At 51.7% G+C, this 19731-nt stretch overlaps 1 protein-coding gene across 2 annotated transcripts; it reads right to left on the reverse strand.

Annotated features, from left to right (window-relative positions):
- Positions 1–561: 561 nt before the first annotated feature.
- On the reverse strand, positions 562–17653 carry CD83 (CD83 molecule). Of its 2 annotated transcripts, none has more exons than XM_051830990.3 (5): positions 17571–17653; positions 17358–17473; positions 4685–4916; positions 3442–3548; positions 562–2088 (listed from the first exon to the last, which is right to left on the reverse strand). In XM_051830990.3, exons 1-5 carry the CDS (start codon positions 17611–17613, stop codon positions 1963–1965), a joined length of 624 nt encoding a protein of 207 aa, XP_051686950.3. In that variant the 5' UTR covers positions 17614–17653; the 3' UTR covers positions 562–1962. The 2 variants fall into 2 exon arrangements, with proteins under 2 accessions (XP_051686950.3, XP_017200406.4); XM_017344917.4 differs by having other exon boundaries at positions 562–2091.
- Positions 17654–19731: the final 2078 nt, after the last annotated feature.

A 19731-nucleotide genomic window follows, 5' to 3' on the forward strand; every position in this document is an offset into this window, starting at 1 on the left:
CTAATCCCCCTAAAGCAAAATGACACCTCCACCGGTGCATTTGTTCCTTTTAATAAAATCACTTTGTGCAAGATTCGTGGTCAGGGACGCATGCTCCGCCCCCGTCTCCTCTCTTGCTTTTACATCCATCGAGCACCATTTGCTAGACACCAGGCTCAGCCCTTCAGTAAGTCATCTCATTAATCCTCACACCAGACCTGTGAGGATTGTAACTATTGTTATTATTCTTACTCATTCTCATCTTGAAAGCCCACCACCCAGGGCTTAGAGAGCTCAGGAACCCTCCCTCTTACCATGCCTGCCACCTGTAGTCATTCACATGAACTTGACAGTGCACGGACCCAGGGATAATGCAGTTGTGGTCAGAACCCAGGAGCATCTCTGGGGAGGGAGGAGGTGTTTCCCAGAGGCCTCCCTGCCACGGACAGCCTTTCTCCCAGGGGAAGGACTTGGCCCATCTTATCTTTGGATTCTCGTTCTAAAACTAGTTCATAGACATCCTAGCCTTCATCCCAAAGCCTCAGAAGTCATTTTAAATATAAAGAAGAAAAACACTCCCCATTCACATGCAAACTTTTAATAACACAAAAGCAACAACAAAGAGGCAAAAAACACCAACTCCACTCAGTACCCCCTTTCTACTCTAACATTAGTGTAATGACACACACACTACTGAGGGATTAAATTCTCTTTGGAAAACAAGTAGGGAAGGGGCCACTTTCCTAAGAGAAACCCAACAGCCGCCAAAGCATCAGGGCAGTGCTTTGCCAACTCTCTTTCTGCCCATGGCCCAGGGCTCCCACGGGTCCATACCTTGTGGTACTTTGGCTAGGATTTCAAGAACAGACCAGGGACCTGCTCTCTCACCCTCCCAAAGGAATCCACAGCTGACTACGAAAAGCCACCTGCATCACCTTCTTTGGAATGACAGAAAACAAATGGGAAGGCTGCCAGCTAAGAGGCAGTAACATGGCCCGGCGGTAACATGGCCGGTAACGTGGCCCAGCGGAGTTCCGACTTTGAATAGTGCTTCATGTTCACGTTATTTTCACCACTGCGTCCAACAGCCTTCGGGCTGACAGCTGAGACGGCAGGAGTCAGGAGGAACTCGCCCAGGGCGTGGGACAACGGGAGCCAGCACCCAGCGGCACGGACGGCAGCGTCTCCAGCAGTCACTCGGCTGCTCCATCCTGCTGTCACCCTTTCTCACTTCTTCTCCTTCTCCACTAACAGGTGCTCCTCATTGAGCGATGCTATGAGACGATGCAGATTTCAAAAGGGGTTGGGGGGGGGGCAAATCCCTCCCCGGCAAGCATGTGTAGAAATCACCAGAGCCGCCTTCTTCATCGCTTCCTGGTGGATGTCGCTCCCGGAGGAAAAGGCCCAGTGGAAGAAGCGCTCAGTGACCTTTTGTTCCTAGGCACACGTGCTACTCCCCGCCAAAGACAGAGTCTTCACACCAGGAAACCATTCGCTAAGTCTTTCTTACTCTCGCGCCCGTTGGCCGGTTCCTCTTTCCCAGATGGAAGACATCTGGCCTGCTGCACCAAAGCCCAGCGAATCCAAGGAGACGTCTGCCAGATGTGGGAGGGGACAGCCGTGCTCGGGTCCTGGAGGGCTTCCCAGGGACAGCTCCAGGCATTGGGACTTCCCAAGAGGCCCCGGCAGGACTCTCACCGTAGCTTTTGTAGGACAGAAAACATTTCCCAAGAGGTGGACCAGACAGCCGCGTGAAATGCCACGGTAGTTGCCACGGAGAAGTCGCGATGGCCCCGTGCTGCATGGTCATAGGCTGTTGTCGTGGCTCTGCTGGCAGGAAGTGTAGCCACACTTGCAGATGTTGTCACTGCACAGGAAGCATGGCAGCCCGGGCGTGGGCTCCTCCTCCTCTTGTCCAGCGTGGCCAGATGGGCATCTCCCAGAGCCCTCGATGGCAGAGAAAATAACGCACAGACATCTCGCTCACACCACCTCTGTCTTCTGCAGAGTCACTGGGCCTAGATGCTTGCCCGGGAAGGTGACCGGCAGGAAAGCCTGTTCCATGCCAGGCTTCGAAAAATCTGGAAAGATACTCTGTAGCCGTGCAAACTTCTGAAAACAAACGGAACAGAGGAGAGAAGTTGAGAAATAATTGGAAAAACGCGGCACTTTTCACCTTCATTTATTTGTGTTTTTTGGAAAGGCGGAATGACATTGAGTGGGAGACTGATATGGAGACATGGAGAGGGGGCAAGGGGGAAGGGCGCAAGGAGGGCTGGAGGGGAAGAAGTAAGATCTTCCATCCCCTGCATCTCTCCTCCAATGGCCGCAATGTCTGGGGCTGGGCCAAAAGGTAGCCCGAAGCCCAGAACTCTTTCCCAGTCTCCTACCTGGGGCAGCACTTGGGCCATCATCTGCCGCCTTCCCAGGTGCAGTAGCAGGGGCCAGGGTGGAAAGCAGGACAGCCAGGACTGGACTCGGAGCTCCGATGAGGGATGCCAGCCCTGCAAGCAGCGGCTCACCCTGCTGCGCCACAGCGCCAGCCCCCGGCACCTGCCTTTGAACGCCCTCCCCCAGAGCTCGTGGACAGCCGATTCTGCGCGGCCCGGTGCACGTGCCCCCCCACTTGCTCTACATGGAGCGTGCACCCTCTCACTGATACCTGCACACTCGGGCCACGCGTTTACACACAGCTGCCACTTCACGCCCCTCCGTTGGAGATCTTTATGGAAGATCAGTGACCACAGAAGCAGGCGTTTTCCAAGAGGAAATTGCAGTCAATTGTTTCAAAATGTATCACACAGTATCGCTACTTCTCTTCATGTGTAAACAGCGGGAAAGCACACTGCAAGCTTCAGGCGGGCGGGAACAACATCTTCCATCTTTGCGACCCCGAGCCGAGCCCAGCACCATGCCCCGTACCTAACAGGTGCTCACTTTGGTTTCCTTTTGTTGGCCTGCATTTGTTTTTTTGTTTAAGAGCTTTTTACTTTAAAAAATCCTTTAGAGATAATCAACACAGATCATTCCTTCAAAAACTGACAGCATGCCAAATCATGGGCATTGTGAACGTAGAATTTCCCACCGTGGTTTAATGATGAGAGACGAGCACCCCATGTAGCCGTGATGTTTTGGGTGATGTGGGGGGCTGGCGTCTGGAGCTGTGTTTAAGTCCCACTCGGGACGCCTGCATCTTCCTCAGTTGGTGCTGGGACATGACCTTCGCAGCCACGAGGGCCTCTGGTCTCAGACTTGGGCATTTCTCAGACTTTCTGGACGAAAAGCGAGCTGCAAATGCAGGGAGTCCTGTCCCGAGGCTCCCAGCCCAGGGCCCTCCATGCAGCCAGGGGTTAGAGGACCCCCTCCTCACCGTTACTCAACAATTCACGCTCGCTACCAAGCATGCAGGTGGGTGCCCCAAGGGGATCTTGAACAGCCACAGACGCTGCAGAAGAGACTTACACAAGTGAAAATGATGAGTGTCAAGTAGAAAACGACCAGGGCCAACAGCAGCACGATCTCAGCTCTGTACTTCTGGAAATTCGCTTCTTTGCGTCCTGTGGGGCATCCTTAAGATAAACAAGGAACACATGAAGCCACCGTGATCAGACGCTGTCAATCCTTGTGCCCACTCTGTTCCAGTCCCACAGGCGTCCCCCTCCCTGCCCTCATGCCTACACCATGAGAAAAGCCCTGGGTCACAGGGGATGGGTTCCTGGACCCTCCCACAGATTCCAGAATCTATGGATGCCCAAGTCCCAAATAAATGCTGCAGTATTTGCCTATGACTGGTGCCATTCTCCTGTATACTTTTAAAAATTAAGTGATTAATTTTTACTTGTTTGAAAGGCAGAGACACAGAGACAGACAGCTCTTTCATCTGTTGGTTTATTCCTCAAATGTCCACATCAGCTGCAGGTGGGCCAGGCCACAGCCAGGAGACAGGAACTCAGTCTGGTCTCCCACGTGGCTGGCAAGGACTTAAGTCCTTGAGCTAACACCTGCTGACTTCCAGACCACTAGCAGGAAGCTGGGATGGAGAGCAGAGTGAAGGCTAGAACCCGGCAGGAAGCTGGGATGGAGAGCAGAGTGAAGGCCAGAACCCGGCACGCCAATACGAGAAACAGGTGTCCCGAGTAACATCTGAACCACAGTTTCAGAGACCTGCTCCCCACCCCCACACATCTTATGCATTATGCTTATAATTCTGCACACAATGTGCACAGGAGGTAAACAGTTTTATCTCTTAGGGGGAAATGGTAAGAAAAATGCATGTTTTCAGTTCAGACCCAATTCTTTCTTAGACCTCTTCAATCTCCTCATGGTTGGCTCTGTAGATCAGGGACCCGCAGGCACAGAGGGCCGACCCTCACACATACAACAAGCAAAACACAACACTGTCCCCTTAACAGCGGCTGGGGGCCTGTAGGTCTAAGACCACCATCTGTAGGACCCGAGGCCCGAGGACGACATGTGGGTCCCTTCCATCTTCAGCCCCTAACGAGTGTCGGGTGAAAGTCAAATGCAAGGCATAGTTTAAGCCACACAAAGAAAACGGTGATGCCATTCTTGTGGCAGAATTCAGCGTTTAGCCCAGATGGGCTCCAAAGCCGCTGGGCGTGGCCCCAAACGAGGGCCCTGATGAGCGGCCCTGCAGAAAGGGCACCGTGCGTTTTTTGCAGGAAAGAAACAGCGGACCGCTCACCTGTCACTTGCAGAATCACGGTGCCGCTGAGGTTCCTCAGCCCGTGCAGCTCCTGCAGCATGCACTTGTAGGTCCCCGAGTTGCAGCTGGTAGTGTTTCGGATCTTCAGGGAATAAGGCCTTTCCCTGGGGGCCTCCGAAGAGCCGTTCTGCCCCTGCTGATGGGAGTGCTGTCCACCGAGGTGCAGATCCTCCTGGGGGATCTCAACGCTCTCCTCGCTGCCCTCCTTGAACTGGGAAGAAGCAACCACAGTGCATCACGTTCCATGCCCCATGATCCACCGCCAGACCCCGCAAGCGCAGGAGCTCACGCCACCTTGTTTCTACAAAACCAAGCCTAAACTCACGCTTCCAAAACAAGCGGGAAGAGGAGAGGACCTACGACAATTCCTTAGGGCTCTGTTCCCTCCGGGATAAGGACAGGGCTATCCAAAACGTCCACCTTCCGCCCTGTGACGGCCCAGCATCACGGCTGACAATGGGGCTGGGCTGAGTGTGAGTGACTCTAGCTAAGATGTTGTTGCAGATTGTTCTTTGTTAAATGTTCTTTTGTTTCCTTCAGATACCACCTCACCCATCCACTGACTCTTTAAAAAAATATTTACTTATTTGAAATGCAGAGTTACGGAGAGGCAGAGAGAGAGAGAGAGAGAGAGAGAGAGAGAGTCTTCCATCTGCTGGTTCACTCCCCCAATGGCTGCAATGGCCAGAGCTGGGCTGGGTTCTTCTGGGTCTCCCATGCGGGTGCAGGACCCCAAGCACTTGGGCCATCATCTACTGCTTTCCCAGGCCATAGCAGAGAGCTGGATAGGAAGTGGAGCACCCGGGACTCGAACCAGCACACATATGGGATGCCGGCACTGCAGGTGGCGACTTTACCCACTAGGCCACAGGGCCAGACCCCCAACTGATTCATAATTCTGGATTCCAGCCTTTTATTTGAAAAAGTTCCTAAGTTCATGAAGGTCAAGGCCAGAAGGCTCATGTAGACTCAGAGAAGCAGATGAGCCAGCATCCTACATGCCCCTCATCTTCCTCAGCTGCACGTGTGTGGCCACGGCCGATGGTGCAGGTGCACCATGCTGTTCCTCTCCCTGAGGACAGGACACAGCTGGGCACGGTGTTGTGCAGAGGTCGTGTGGGTCAGATCAGCAGGAGCTGTGTCCAGCTGCACGTGCGAGGGTAGTATGTCTTATCACTGCCCTACGACAGACCAGCCCACAAATTCATCTGGTTGGTTTCCTTTCCCTCGATTTTTCTCGTGATTACGTCGGGGGCGAAGAGTGTTCTCAGCATCTCCTATGGCAAAGAGCTGGCACACACCACCTTCATCACTGTCTCTCTCTCTCCTAGACTTAAGTTTTGTTTGCAGAATGGGCTCATCGGTGACTCCCCTACGGAAATGTTTTCACCTTCTGACACAGATGGGCAAAAACAGTAAAGCAAATCATAGTTCCCCACGTTCCTGGACACTCTTCACGTGGCTTCCCCTCGAGGCACCTGAGCTGCCCTTGGTGGTTGACTGGGGACCAGCAGGGAGCCTAGGATCAAAGGGCGTCCCTCGCCTTATCCTCGGAGCTGTGACAGCACCCAAGAGCCACCTCAGGGACAGGGACAGAGAAGGGCAGGTGTCACTGGCACGTCTCCTTCTGCACCTGCCCATGCTCACGCTCTCCCATTCTGGGGGCACCCTGGCGCTGTCCTCGGACTTCTAGAAAAAGGCACGGACAGAGGAACAGGTACCCAGGGAATCGGGGATTCCCTGAGGCACACTCACTAGCACAGGCATACACAGACTCACTCACACACACACTGACACACTCCACGCACACATTCATACACTCACACACACTGACACACTCCACACACTCATACACTCTCACACACTCGCACACACACTGACACACTCCACACACACACTCATACACTCACACACACTGACACACTCCACTCACACTCATACACTCATACACACACTGACACACTCCCACACACTCATACACTCACACACACTGACACACTCCACACACTCATACACTCACACTCATACACTCCCACACACACTGACACACTCCCACACACTCATACACTCACACACACACTGACACACTCCCACACACTCATACACACACACTCACACACTCCACACACACTCACACACAGACAAACTCCACACACACACTCATACACTAACACACTCACACTCATACACTCACACACACACTCACACTCCCCACACGCTCTCACACTCATATACTCACATACTCATACACTCACTCACACACTCACACACATACTCTGCCCACTCTGCTGAGCTGATGAAGTCAGGGGATGCGCCCCAGGTCACCGCGGAGCTGGGGTCCCAGCCCCTGCACTGGCAAGCCTTCCTGTGCGGTGGGCTGCAGGGACATCTGGTGGTTGATCTCTGGCTGCTGCAAGACAGCCCAGCTCGCTCACTCCAAGCCCTGGGCTGAGACAAACAGCTCTGCCTGGCCCAGTGGAAGAACGTAAGTCCCAGTCCTTGGCTGTTTGCTGTGCAGCGAGCTTCCTTCCTAAATAATCAAGCGTCAGCCAGAGGAAGCTACAAGACAGGGCCTCTAAGGGCTCAAAGCTAAAGCAAAGAAAGGCGAGGTGGCCCAGGAAACCTCAGAGGAAAACTGTAGGCAGCCAGCTGATGGCAGAGCAGTTTGGTTTAGCACAGTTTTCCTCTTTTGAAGCCTAAGTGAACCCCAAACTGCAGCTCCTCCTGTGTTCAACCCCGCCCCACTTGCCTTGGGAGGCCACGCAGGGCCCATGAGTGCCTGTGTGACCGGTGCGACTAATTAACAGCCAGTCTGCAGGCTCTGCGCGGTGCGCTATCCCCGCAGCTCTCTGCTCCGTGAGCTTCCAGGAGCAAACGTGACCGCCACAGCCACTCTGAGATCTTGTCCAGGTTTTCTCCTGGGGAGCTCCGCAGCCAGCCGGGACCCCTCCCTCAACTCAGAACGGCAAAGTCAAGATTCAATCTGCCAAGCCCTCTGACACTGGTGGAAATACAAACCCAGTGCCTTACATAAAGACTGGCCCCTTTATCTTGCTAGGGGCTGGCGGTGCTGGCCAGCAGAATTGGTGGCAGGAGCCTCTGCCTGTGTGTAGGGGTGGGGGTGGGGGAATGCATTTACAACTCAGCAACAACAACAACAAAAAGTAGTTATTTGATGGTCAGATTCCCTTGGGGTTCTGGTTAAGCCTCCAGCCCTGGGGATTTTTAACACACAGGCCAGTTGAGATGCCCCAGAAGTACAGAAAGAGAGGCTAAATTAAATGCAAAATAAAGAACCTTGAACTACCTCCTGGAGAATTATTTTTAAAAAAATATGTATCTATTTGAAAGGCTGAGGGATGGGGGTAGGGGAGGGAGGGAAAGAGAGATTGATCTTCCATTCGCACTCCCCGAATGGCCACAATGGCCAGTACTGGGCCAGATCAAAGCCAGGAGCCAGGAGCTCCATCCAGTTCTCCTAGGTGGGTGGCAGAGGCCCAAGCACTTGGGCCATCTTCTGCTGCTTTCCCAGGTGCATTAGTAGGGAGCCGGGTCAGAAGTGGAGCAGCCGGGACTCCAACCTGCACTCCCAAGGGATGCCAGCATCACGGGCAGCCATTTAACCACTGAGCCACTCCTGCAGCATTGTGATCTGCTGAAATGTCACAGCTGTCAGTGGGACCACAGGAAAACACCTCAGCTCTCACGGAGCCATCTTCCAAAGACTCCTTCCCCTAAACAGCCCAGAAAACTTCTGGCCTAACCTGAGAGTGTGAGCAGCACGCTTGGCCTGATAACTGATCATAGCAAACTCCACCTCTGCAAATTCACACCATGCGCCTGGGAATATTTCAGAGCCCGCCCTCTAATTCCAAGCTCTAGGTATATACCAGGTCTATTGCCCCTTCCTTTTGCCAGGACGCTCCTTCTGAGATAGATGGGATTTGCCCGCAGCCGCAAAAGTAGTAGCAGTTTTTAACCTCCCTAACAGCATCAAGGGAAGTCCGATGCAGGAGCACAAATCTTCCCAGTTAGGTATGCGGCCAGGAGGCACCCAAAGGAGGGATTTCAGTGGGAGGCAAACAAAGGAACAGCAATCAGGCCATCCCTGACTTTGCTATGTTTTATGAGTTCTCATAAACATTGGAGCAGGCTCAAAGTCAACCCCAGGCAAGAAGGGCTCTTTCAGTGTTCCCAATCCAAACGGGTCTCATGGCTTCTCTGCAATAGCATTTTAGGAAATAGTAATTTATCACAAAAGGAACCCTCGGATCCATTCACAGCCGGCACAGTGACGGGAACTATTGAATGCACACTTCACAATGCTAATATCGTAGCACACGGAGCTAAAGCACAACACAATTTGAGCAAATTAATTTCTCAAAACACTCATCCCCAGTAATGTTTTTTTTTTTTTTTTTTTTTTTTTTTATTTTTTTTATTTTTTTTATTTTTTTTATTTTTGACAGGCAGAGTGGACAGTGAGAGAGAGACAGAGAGGGAAAGGTCTTCCTTTGCCGTTGGTTCACCCTCCAATGGCCGCCGCTGCAGCCGGCGCACCGCGCTGATCCGATGGCAGGAGCCAGGATCCAGGTGCTTTTCCTGGTCTCCCATGGGGTGCAGGGCCCAAGCACCTGGGCCATCCTCCACTGCACTCCCTGGCCATAGCAGAGAGCTGGCCTGGAAGAGGGGCAACCGGGACAGAATCCGGCGCCCCAACCGGGACTAGAACCCGGTGTGCCGGCGCCGCAAGGTGGAGGATTAGCCTATTGAGCCACGGCGCCGGCTCCCCAGTAATGTTTTTAAAACCTACACCCTGCGCATTAGCTTTTCTGCTGACAACTCAATTTTTAAATTAAATTAGCAAAGGGCAAAATATGGAACATCTCATTTTCAGAAAGCCTAAGGACTCTGACTTGTCTCAAGGCCTCCAATTTGACTAAATCATTTAAACAACACATTCCTTCATAAAACGGAGATTTGACCTTAAGGAAACCGCAAGGCCTACATTAAAATGAACTCTCTTTAATTTGCTGAATACGAAATCAAGCAAACACAAGTACTAACTTGAAGGGCAATGGAATTAAAGAGCTTTGGTTTTTGTTCTGAATGACGGGCAAATCCAAACTAGAACAAAAGAAATAAATAATTAAATATGGCTGCCCTAGAACCACTGTTTGAAAAACCCTCCTGCGGAAAGCGTTTTAGAAAGGCTTCCCTGATTTTATCCAAATTTATGCCAATCACTTCGATTGCCTTCTTTGAAGGTAAGAGGGCAAAAGTTCCAACTCCAGAGCCGAAAGAGAGGTTTTGATCATCAACTTGAAGTAGAACTTTATCATACATTAGATCTGTTAAGGTGGTAGGGGCCTAATTAAAAGCAAAGGAATAGACTTTCTGATGGGGAGAAAAATGTACATACCTACCTATGCATATAAATACTTCATCTAAAAATCCAATAAAACATATTCAAAGGCAAGGACTCTAAGGATTTAATGGTGGCATTAAATTAATCTGATATATATCAACCATATTGGAATGGCTTTGTTTTATTGCATTTTTTGTGCACTAACATTCATGTACCTTGGTTTCTAACTCAATTAAAGTGCCAATATAATCTCCATTCATCATAAAAACAGCTCTTTATAACGTGCAAAATAGTTTGGCTCCAAGGTTGATGTCATAATGAGGGTAGAATCTATGAGCATTAACATCGTTTTTTTCTAAGTGTAGTTTTATTAGAAAAATGATTTTCCACTTTGAGATTTACTGGGTCTAACAGACAGGATTGGATTTATGGCTGGTAACAGAGTTATGAGTACAGCAGAGGGAGCATAATTAAGAATACAGGCTTCAGTGCTGTGCACAGCAGGAGCCCAGCCCCGCCATGGCTAGTTCTGCTCCCGGACAACTGATCGACCAGCTCCGGGGCTTGCCTGGCCCCACTGGGACCTGGGGTGACTGTGTCTCACAGAGGTGGCGTGAAGATTCGTATGATGCTGTATATGGACCCAAGCTCAGGCACGATCACTCAGTAAGCCCTGGATTGTTACAACACTCTCTCTTTTTTTATAGTCAAAGCTCATTCACCATATTAAACATTTCCCTGCACATAGGGCGTATTCAAAAAAAAAAAATCTTTGCTGAGTGAATTTTAGGAACAATGAGAAAGTTACAAGAACATTAGTCACACCAGCCTCAACTTCCTCAATGTACCAAAGCACCACTATGATGATATGGCAAAACCCTTTCAGAACTGGGACTCAGAAGCAGTGTTGCATCTTGCGTGGGTCATGCCAGCCATCCTCCTTCCACGAGCACCTCGTGGGGCCTGCTGGACCGAGAAGAGGCACTGTCGGGAGCTCTGAGTTCATGGCCTCCGCAGAGCTCAGCACTGGGTTCTAGACCTGACGTCCCAGACACTGCTTCTGACAGTCACACGACCCACTCAGAGCCGCCTGAGATCAACCAGCCATTTGCTGAGATGTAGAAGAGAGGCACAATCTTGCCCTTAAACTTGTTTCTCAAAAGGTACCCACGTCTGTGGTCACTGGCTACCCTCTTGCTGCCATGCGGAGGCTCATAACAGAACCAACAGGAAGGAAGAGTTAAGAGGACAGTCACCAAGCCTTGGGGACATCCATGAACCTCTACGTCTATGTGTATCCATTGACTAGAGCTATGGTAGCAAAGTTCCAAAACTGGGTGGCAAAAGCCAACAGCGATGTGTTCTCTCACAATTCAGGAGGCCAGAAGTCCAAAGTTAAGGTGCTGGGAAACCTGTGTTCTTCCCAGAAGGCCCTTGGGGGAGAATCTGGGCCATGACTTCCTGTTTGGTTCTGGGGACACCGGCAATCCTTGGCATTCCTTGGCTTGTGGACACATCACCCCATCTGTCTCCCCTCCTCTAAGGCGCTCCCGGTTTGCTCGTGTCTGTGTCTGTTTGCTCTTAGAATGACGCCATGAGTCATATTGAACCATGGCCCACCTTGGCCAGGGATGGTCTCATCTTAATTGGATTATATCTCCAAAGATCCTATTTCCTATTAAAGTCATAATGAGCACCAAGAGTTCGGACTTCAACGTATCTTTTGGGAGAACACAATTCAATCCACAGCACTAACCGTAACTCAAACAAGAACTGTATTATGAGTGTATAATTTTTTCCATCCCTGCTACATTTATTTCCTTTTCTTTTAAGTTAATTGTGCCTGAATTTACAATCTCTGTCCACTGGAACGGTCCTAACATGATGGGGGCACCCTGTGCCACTTAAAAAGCTAAGGCTCACAGGTCGCCATTGCCACATGCCACATGGCTCAGCCCCCAGCCCAGTCCTGCTCTGTCCTTGGGCTCATGGGCCTCCCACTTATCAGGGAATGAGACCTTGGGGCCTGAAAGGACACAGACCCTGCTCTGCAGTACAGATCCAGAGAGTCTGGCCCAGGGTGATTCCGAATTGTTTACGGCAACTGTCATTCTTCATTCCCAATGCTCTTCCCCATCTGGACCCATAATCCTTAGACAACTCCCAGCTCCTCTGGAATCGTCTCTCTTTGCAGAGTGAGGACAAGGACGTAAAGAAAGACTGGTCACACCTTGGGCTCCCAAGTCTGTACTGGATCTGCATGACACACACAGGAATTTTACCCAAATACACATCAACTCAGGGCAAAACGAAACTACACTTATGGATAGAAAGAAATTTTAGAGCAGTGTTTTGGTCCAGGTCTGGTTTGAGCTGTGGACTCTTGGAAGATAATTTAAGGTTACTGCAGTAGCAGCCAGGAAGGAATTATGGAAACAGATTTAGAAGGAAGAATCCCTTTTTAGGTAATCCATTTTTTTCTCGTCCTGCCTTACATACAGCTAGGTCACTGAGACCTCCTCCCAACTTCCTCTTTTCATGGAGCGACACAACTGAGAACGTAACTAAGCTATTCCAGTCCTCATGTGACTGCATTTCCCCCTTTTAGTCATGGAAAACAAGACGGTTAGGGGTGGGGTCTTCTTTTTCACTCTCAGCCGCTTTCCTCTTCCCTACACTTTTCAAGCTCGAAGGTTCCAGCAACTTCACTCTGCTCAACCATTATCACTTCTCCCATAGCCCCCTCTGAGGCAGCTCACTGTGCCCCGCCCACGCCTCCATGGAGCCACACGGACAGGACTGGTGACCAAGAGGGAAAGTAAGGAGAAGCCCAAGAATGGGCTCAACCCTTTGTTGACTCAGCCTGATGGGAATTCCATGGCAATGAAAATACAAAGCCTCCCCAAGACTCATTTTCTGGCAGGAACCACATCCCGCCCAACACCTTGAGAAGTACCTTTTTCTCTAGACATGTTTTGCATTATGTCATTCTGTTTGCTTAAAACCTTTCTGTGACCCAAAGAGTTTCCCATCCAAGGTCCTTCACAGCCTGGCCCAGCCTGCTTTCTACATGCTCTCTCAGCCACCTGCTGTGGAGTTCCTCCTTCTCGATCGCCAGTTGCCCCTCCAGTCCCTAAGAAGACTTTTTGGGTGGGTCTCCATTTCTGTACCTTTATCCAAAATGTTCCCCTGGCAAAAGTTCCATGTTGACCTTGGGGTGGCCAAAGCCAGGCCCAGGACTTAGCAGACATTGAAGACTTAGAAATATCTGCTAAATAATGAAACTACAGATAATGGAGACATCTGAAAGCCATCTTTACATCTTGCCTGGACCTACAGTGGAGTCCATCAAAGCGAGTTGACCGGGGCCAGCAGTACAAACATCAGTGCGATTCCAGCACATACACATTGTTTGCACACTTGAGGGTTTCAATACTCCTCTATTTAGGGAGAAGTGTTTCCTTTCTCTCCTACAAAACATGTTTGTAAATGGCTCCGTCCAAAGGCTGTCTCCCAGAGCCAAAGAAAGGCAGCAAATGGTACTGGTGGCCCCTTCAGGGCTCTGCCAGACTTGTGGCATCGCTCTCAACTCCATTCTCAACTCCAGCCCTTCCCAGAGTGCTCTGCTCTCCTCAGAGCCCCTTGCGTTACAGCTCATCGTCCCCCAAGAAGGTAGACGCAGAAAACAGAACCCTGCTGGTGTGCGCTCAGCCACACGCAAGGGAAACGGCATGGAACGGGACAAGGACAAGAGCAGTCTTGCGGGGACTGTCCTTGAACGTCTGCGGAGGCCTCACGCGAGCCACTGACCTGCTCTCCGATGGCCCCCTTGGCAACAATGTCAGAAATGGCCTGGGCCATGATCCGCCACAGTGGGGGCCCTTGTCCAGATTATAAAGTTCAAGGCTGACCTAGTATCTGAAATCACTGTCCTACTTCCCCTTTCTCCCTTCCTTTGGAGACCGTATAAATAGAGCGCTTGTCTTGTGATGCACGGCTGTCCTCGCCCCCACAGCATCACCCAGCGATGACACCAGATATCCTCTTTCGATTTGCATCATCACCAGAGATGGTCAGGGCTCCCACTGCGACACAAGATGGCACTGTCTCTCCCGGATAAATGGCCACTCATTATTGTGGAGGACATCAGCCGTGCCCGGAGCTCTGCAGCCAGACTGATCTGCTGCCTCCAGACCTGGTGCAGCTTCACTTTAGAGAGTGCAGCCAGGAGGCACAGGTGCAGCCCTTCCCATGCAAGGTCTTACTCCTTGCAGACACAGACGTAAGCTACGCCCTCTCATGCCAGGATTTAACCAAAGGTCACAGTCAACGGAAGAAGAGTGCCAGACCCAAGTTCACTTGCCTCTGTTCTCAAACCACCTCCCCCAAGAACCACACTCTACTACAATGTTAACAGTTAAATTGATCTACCATCCTAAGGGACATAACTGTGTAACTCTTCCATTTCCTCTCCATCGCCCATCCTGCCACAGGAGAGAGGAATGTGTGAGAGAAGCACTCTGTTGGAGCTCAGTGAGGACGACATTGGCCCATTAGGAAGAAGAGCTGGGTCAACAAGAACTGGGCTACCCCTCCCCACTCACTTGTGGCTTTGACTTTGCCCTCCTGTGCATAACCTCTCTGGCCCCCTCTTATTCTATCTTTGAAACAGAGAGAATACAATGGACACTGATACTTCCCAACTCACACTGGTGCCGCCAACAGGAATTGGATGAGTTTTTTTGGTAAAAGGCATATGATAAAAAAAAAAAAAAAACACGTGGAAAGCCTGGTTTACCAGGGTCCTTGCAATCACAAATAACCAGTGCTGGCTGGACAGCGGCAGGATGCTCTGGGGTGCCTGAGGCCTGAGTAGCAAACGGAACTTTAAACCGTGAGTCATTACAATCATGACTGCGACCCGCAGAAGGCCTGCAGCCGTGGGGTTCGAGCTGGCGGATGGCGACTCTGCTTTTCCTGCCCGGCACGCAGCCCACTCCTGGAGGGGGTGGGGGGACGCACACAGTGACGTGAGGTGAGCCGAGACTGGCTGACTGGGGTTCAACTCCCCACCTCACTGAAGCACTTCACGAGAAAGCTACAAGCGAAATCGCAAGCATTTCTGTAAAACAAAGTATTTCCTTATTGTCCACCGGCCTTCCTTCCAGAACACTGTCCATTTTTGCTGTACAAGCACAGTCTATGCAAAAGCATTAATTACTGGACTAGAAAATACCAGCTATCAACAGGAGATGCTGAGATTATAAATAAGCACTTGATGGAACAAAACACATGACTTTCAAGGAGCCTGATTGGTTTCCTGGCACAGTCCAGCTCTCTGCTCCCACAGTCTCAATCATAATCTACTAATCTATCTCTTTAGAAACAGCTTTGGTCTGACTTTTCAATGACTCTGTTCTGCAGACCAACAGAAAAAACAATGTCTAGAGACAAGACTCCATCTTTTTTTTTGTTTTTTGTTTTTTTGGTGGGAGGCTGGGGTTGGGGGGTGGGGATAGAGTTTTGAGAGACTTTTTGGAGGTAAATCTTGCGAGAACCGTGTCCAGTAAACAAGCACATACATTACAGGGTTACATCATCAGCTGCCATCCAAGAAGGCAAAGGTTAATTGCTATGGCTAACTGAACCGTTCCCTGTGACCCTCTGCAAGAAGATTTAAGTTGACAACTGCTTGAACTTTACAGACTGAAATTTCATCTGCTTGTTTCATGAGCATGGTTTAATTACTCCCCTGGGGATAGCAATAATGTTTCCCCCCTTTTTTTTTTTTAAATTTCTCTCTGGACGGGATAGTGGTTTCATATTTTCCCTCTTCTTTGAGGTAAGGAAGTCCCTGCACGAGTAGCCTTGGGATACTTTGATTTTTCTTTAGCTGGAGTAATTAAGGTAGAAAACAGGTACAGCTGGAGAGAGCCGTACAGCCCAGGGTCTGCAGGCAAATCCCACAAGGCCAGGCACGTGACAGGCACCGGGTTATTTCCTCCCAAGGGGCAGCTCCAGTCCCTGTAGGGCAGCAGCCTCTGCAGTCTGAGTTGGAACAAACAGGGAGTCCATGTCAACATTCACCCTGGAGCTTGGCATACCGTGAGGGCTCCAATAACACTGTTTTTATATATTTTTTAAAGCTACCATGGTTTTGACCATGGGAACAGTTCTGGAAGTGTTCTGATCCCACAGAGACTAAGATATGGATGCAACAGGCACATGACACCTCTGCACACGATACAGAGCCCTAAGTAGCCGCACCATGTCCACTGAGCATAACGCATCAAGCACCTTTGCAATTAGCAGGACAGACACTGAGTGCCACACAGGCTACACAAGAGCGTCCTGCACTCTTTGCCCCCAGAGAAAAAGAATGACAATACACACACAGAGAGAGACACACACGCGCGCGCGCCACGTGCAGGCTCTCCCTGTGTCTTTCATGGGGGCAGAAGAAAGCAACAGAGACTTATGCGCGAATCCAGGAGAGGCACGACGTGAGGCTGGGCTATCCACACCTTGTGGCCTTGCTGCTGGATCAGTGAGCTGACTTAAAGAAGGGGAGCGGGGCACCTGTCCCCGCTCGCCGTGGCTGCGCGGCTGTGCAAGGCCCGGGGGAGCTGCAACAGTGGAACCCAATGCGAGGAAACCTGGGCGGAACTCAGTCATCTCACAAGAACCCACGTGGTCTACCGCCTCCTGCACCCTCCCCTCCGCTCCTGGCTGGACCCCTCTCCTTCCCACAGGAAGGAGAAGCAGGCAGAGAGGGGAGGAGGCCAGGGTAGGCAGACAGGGGCTGCCCGCTGACAGCCGCCACCCACCCGGCAGCCTCAACCCCTGGGCTTTGAGCGCTTCTTCTCCCGCTGTACCCCTCCTCCCGTGCCTCGCGCACATCACAGTCATTCAAGCAGGAACCCCACGTCCCAGACTGCGGGCATTCCTCCTGCCCAGCGCCCCAGTCGCTGCCTACCGGCCCCAACCACAGGTGGCCTCCAGAATTGACCCCAATGAGAGACTGTCTGCGTTTCCATTCGCCTTATTCGGATCATCCACCCAGGGCCACCTTTAGAGGGAAGAAAATCTCAGTCCGCCTCATCCCCAGGCGTGGGGTCGTGGGCAGGCGCGGGGAGGACCGGGTGCCCCTGGCTAGGCGGCAGGAGACCCCTCCCTTCCCCCGCCCCGCGCCACAGAGGGTCTCCAGCCTAAAGGACTTGGCTCCCCCTGCCCGCAAACGAGCCGACCGACCAGACCCCGAGTCCGGGACACCGCGGCGCTTACCTTGGTCCACGAGGCCACGTAAGGGACGTGCGGGTCCCAGGGGGCGGTGCAGGGCAAGTCTACATCCTCCCAACAAGACACCTTCACCTCCCTCGTCGCGGGCGCCAGGCTGCAGGCTGCAAGGAGAGAGAGAGAGAGAGAGCGCGCGCCGTGAGCCAGCGACCCCCGGGGGTGTCGGGGCACGCGGGGGCGACAGGCGTCCGCGGGCCTTACCGCAGCTCAGGAGCAGGAGCGGGAGGCCGCGCGCCATGGCCATGGCCGGGACACTGCGCCGCCGACCGGGGCTGCCGAGCTCTGGCGCGCCCGCGCCGCCCGCGCGCTTTTGTACCCCGCGCCTCCGGGGACTTCCCCGCGCGCAGCCTCGGGGAACCCCCGGCGGTCGGGGCGCCCCGTCCCCGCCCCCCGTGCGCCCGCGCGCGCCGGGGCCCAGGCGCCCCGAGTCAGCGTCGCTGCCGCGGCGGGGCGGCGGCCACAGCCATCCCTGCGTGACGCCTCGCGCTTGGGGCTTCTCGCACCGCGCTCGCACGCCTGGCCCTGGCGCGGCGACCCTCAAAGCCACGCCGGCGAGCAGGCCATCGAGCTGGTCACGCCCGGACTCAGAGAGGGTGCGCAGCTTCTCCAAAAAGCCCGGCCTGACCATGGTGACGTCATGGTGAACCCACGTCCTCCGTGTTTAAAAAAAAAGGAGGGGGGACATACTTGACTTCCATGGGAATGGGTTAAATTTCCAGGACTAGGGTCTCTGCCTTCCTCAAGGGGTTACCAGTGTCCCCCTATTTAAGTGATTTCAGCGAAGGAGAGCCCACCGAGTACAATCATATACACACACTTAGCCCAAGTCTTTGGCAAAGTCAGTTCTAGAAGACACCCGGGAACTTGTGTGAATGTCTGGCACTTTGACTTCACTGCATAGGTAGGGGTTTCTTACCTTTCACATCGTGTGACTTGTAGCTGCGTATTTTGCCAGCAGCTGCACACCATTACAAAGCATCTTTTTGCTGGCCTGGTAATATTCCACAGTGCACAACGTACAACTAACTGTGTCCTGTTAGACACAGAGGTTTGTTTTGGTCCATTAGGAATATCACACTGCTGTGATTGTAAGTTTTTGTTCCAATATCGCTTATTTTCTTAGGATAAATACCTAGAGGAGACTGGGGCCTTCCAGTGTTGTTCTCCAAGGAGGGTAAAATCTATAGTCCCACCGCGGCGTCATGGTGGAGGCTGCCCATTTCCCGTGCTCTCACCAGCACAGACTGCTAGCCAACCAGCCTGTCTCTGTCCACCCAAGAGTGGCATCACCGTAGAGATTTAAATTGCCCTTGGAAGTGACTGCAGCAACCGGAGTGCCTTTTCCCTGTAACCCACACTAAAGGAAATTAACTGGGAAACTTTTAGGCAGACAAGAAGAGGTAAAGGAAACTGTGGAATGGAACACATCAGTATGCAGTCCATTCTAAGAAACAAAGCATGCTGGGGCCCGAGCTGTGGTGCAGTGGGTTCAGCCCATCCCAGATCAGAGCTTTGGTCTGAGGTGCCGCTACTCCACTTCTGATCCGGCTCCTTGCTAAGGCACCTGGGAAAGCAGCAGCAGATGGCCCCAGTGTTTGGGCCCCTGCACCGATGAGGGAGACCTGGATGGAGTTTCTGGCTCCCGACTTTCTGCTGGCCCAGCCCTGACCACTGTGGCCATATTCTCTCTCTCCCACCGCATCACTCTGCCTTTCAAATAAATAAACATAAAGTCCTTAAAAAGAAACAAAAAATGACTAAGTTTTTTGAGCCCTCTGCTGGATCCCCACCTGGGGGCTTAAACCTCCCTCTGTTATAAAGAGGGAATTATAACCAGGGAAGATGAAGGAGCTCCAAGCTCCTGGGTCAGCAATTCCTGCACCGTTAGATCTTGCATCTGGCCCTGCCGAGGGACGCACCATTGACAGCCCCCGCAGCAGATCTCCGCACGGCCAGGTTTTTTCTTTTGCCTGTCTCAGAGTGTTTGTTGAAACGACACGGCGCTGATTGCGCGTGTCCCTAGCCCCTGGATGTCCTTTATTGAGCAGTGCCTGTTCCTATCCCTTGGCCTTTTCCGTTAGAGCTGTTTATAAACTCTGGGCCAACTCCTTCCTTGCTTGTGTGCATGGCAAATAGCCCCTCCAAGTCTAGGGTTTGTGCTTTCCACTTTGTTTATGATTTCTTTAATGAACAAAAGAAGTTTTTAAAAATATTTAATGTAGTCAAATTTATGTCTTTCTATGAATGTGTTGTGTTTTCGGTGTTTAAGAACTCTTTCCCTACCCTGAAATCGTAAAAACATTTTCCTTCCGTTTCTTCCAAAACTTTTTTAAAGTCACGCTTTTCCATATGCAGGTCTTTA

This window comes from Oryctolagus cuniculus, chromosome 5 (genome assembly GCF_051225735.1).
Source record: "Oryctolagus cuniculus isolate XC-2025 breed Fujian yellow rabbit chromosome 5, ASM5122573v1, whole genome shotgun sequence".
NCBI classification, from domain to species: Eukaryota; Metazoa; Chordata; class Mammalia; order Lagomorpha; family Leporidae; genus Oryctolagus; species Oryctolagus cuniculus.

Coding starts and splice junctions, on each gene's coding strand:
- CD83 (XM_017344917.4), bottom strand. CDS start 17,613: ATGGCCATGGCGCGCGGCCTCCCGCTCCTGCTCCTGAGCTGCG. Junction 17,474..17,570: donor GCTCCTGCTCCTGAGCTGCG/GTAAGGCCCGCG, acceptor CTCTCCTTGCAG/CCTGCAGCCTGGCGCCCGCG. Junction 4,917..17,357: donor ACGTGGCCTCGTGGACCAAG/GTAAGCGCCGCG, acceptor GCTTCTTCCCAG/TTCAAGGAGGGCAGCGAGGA.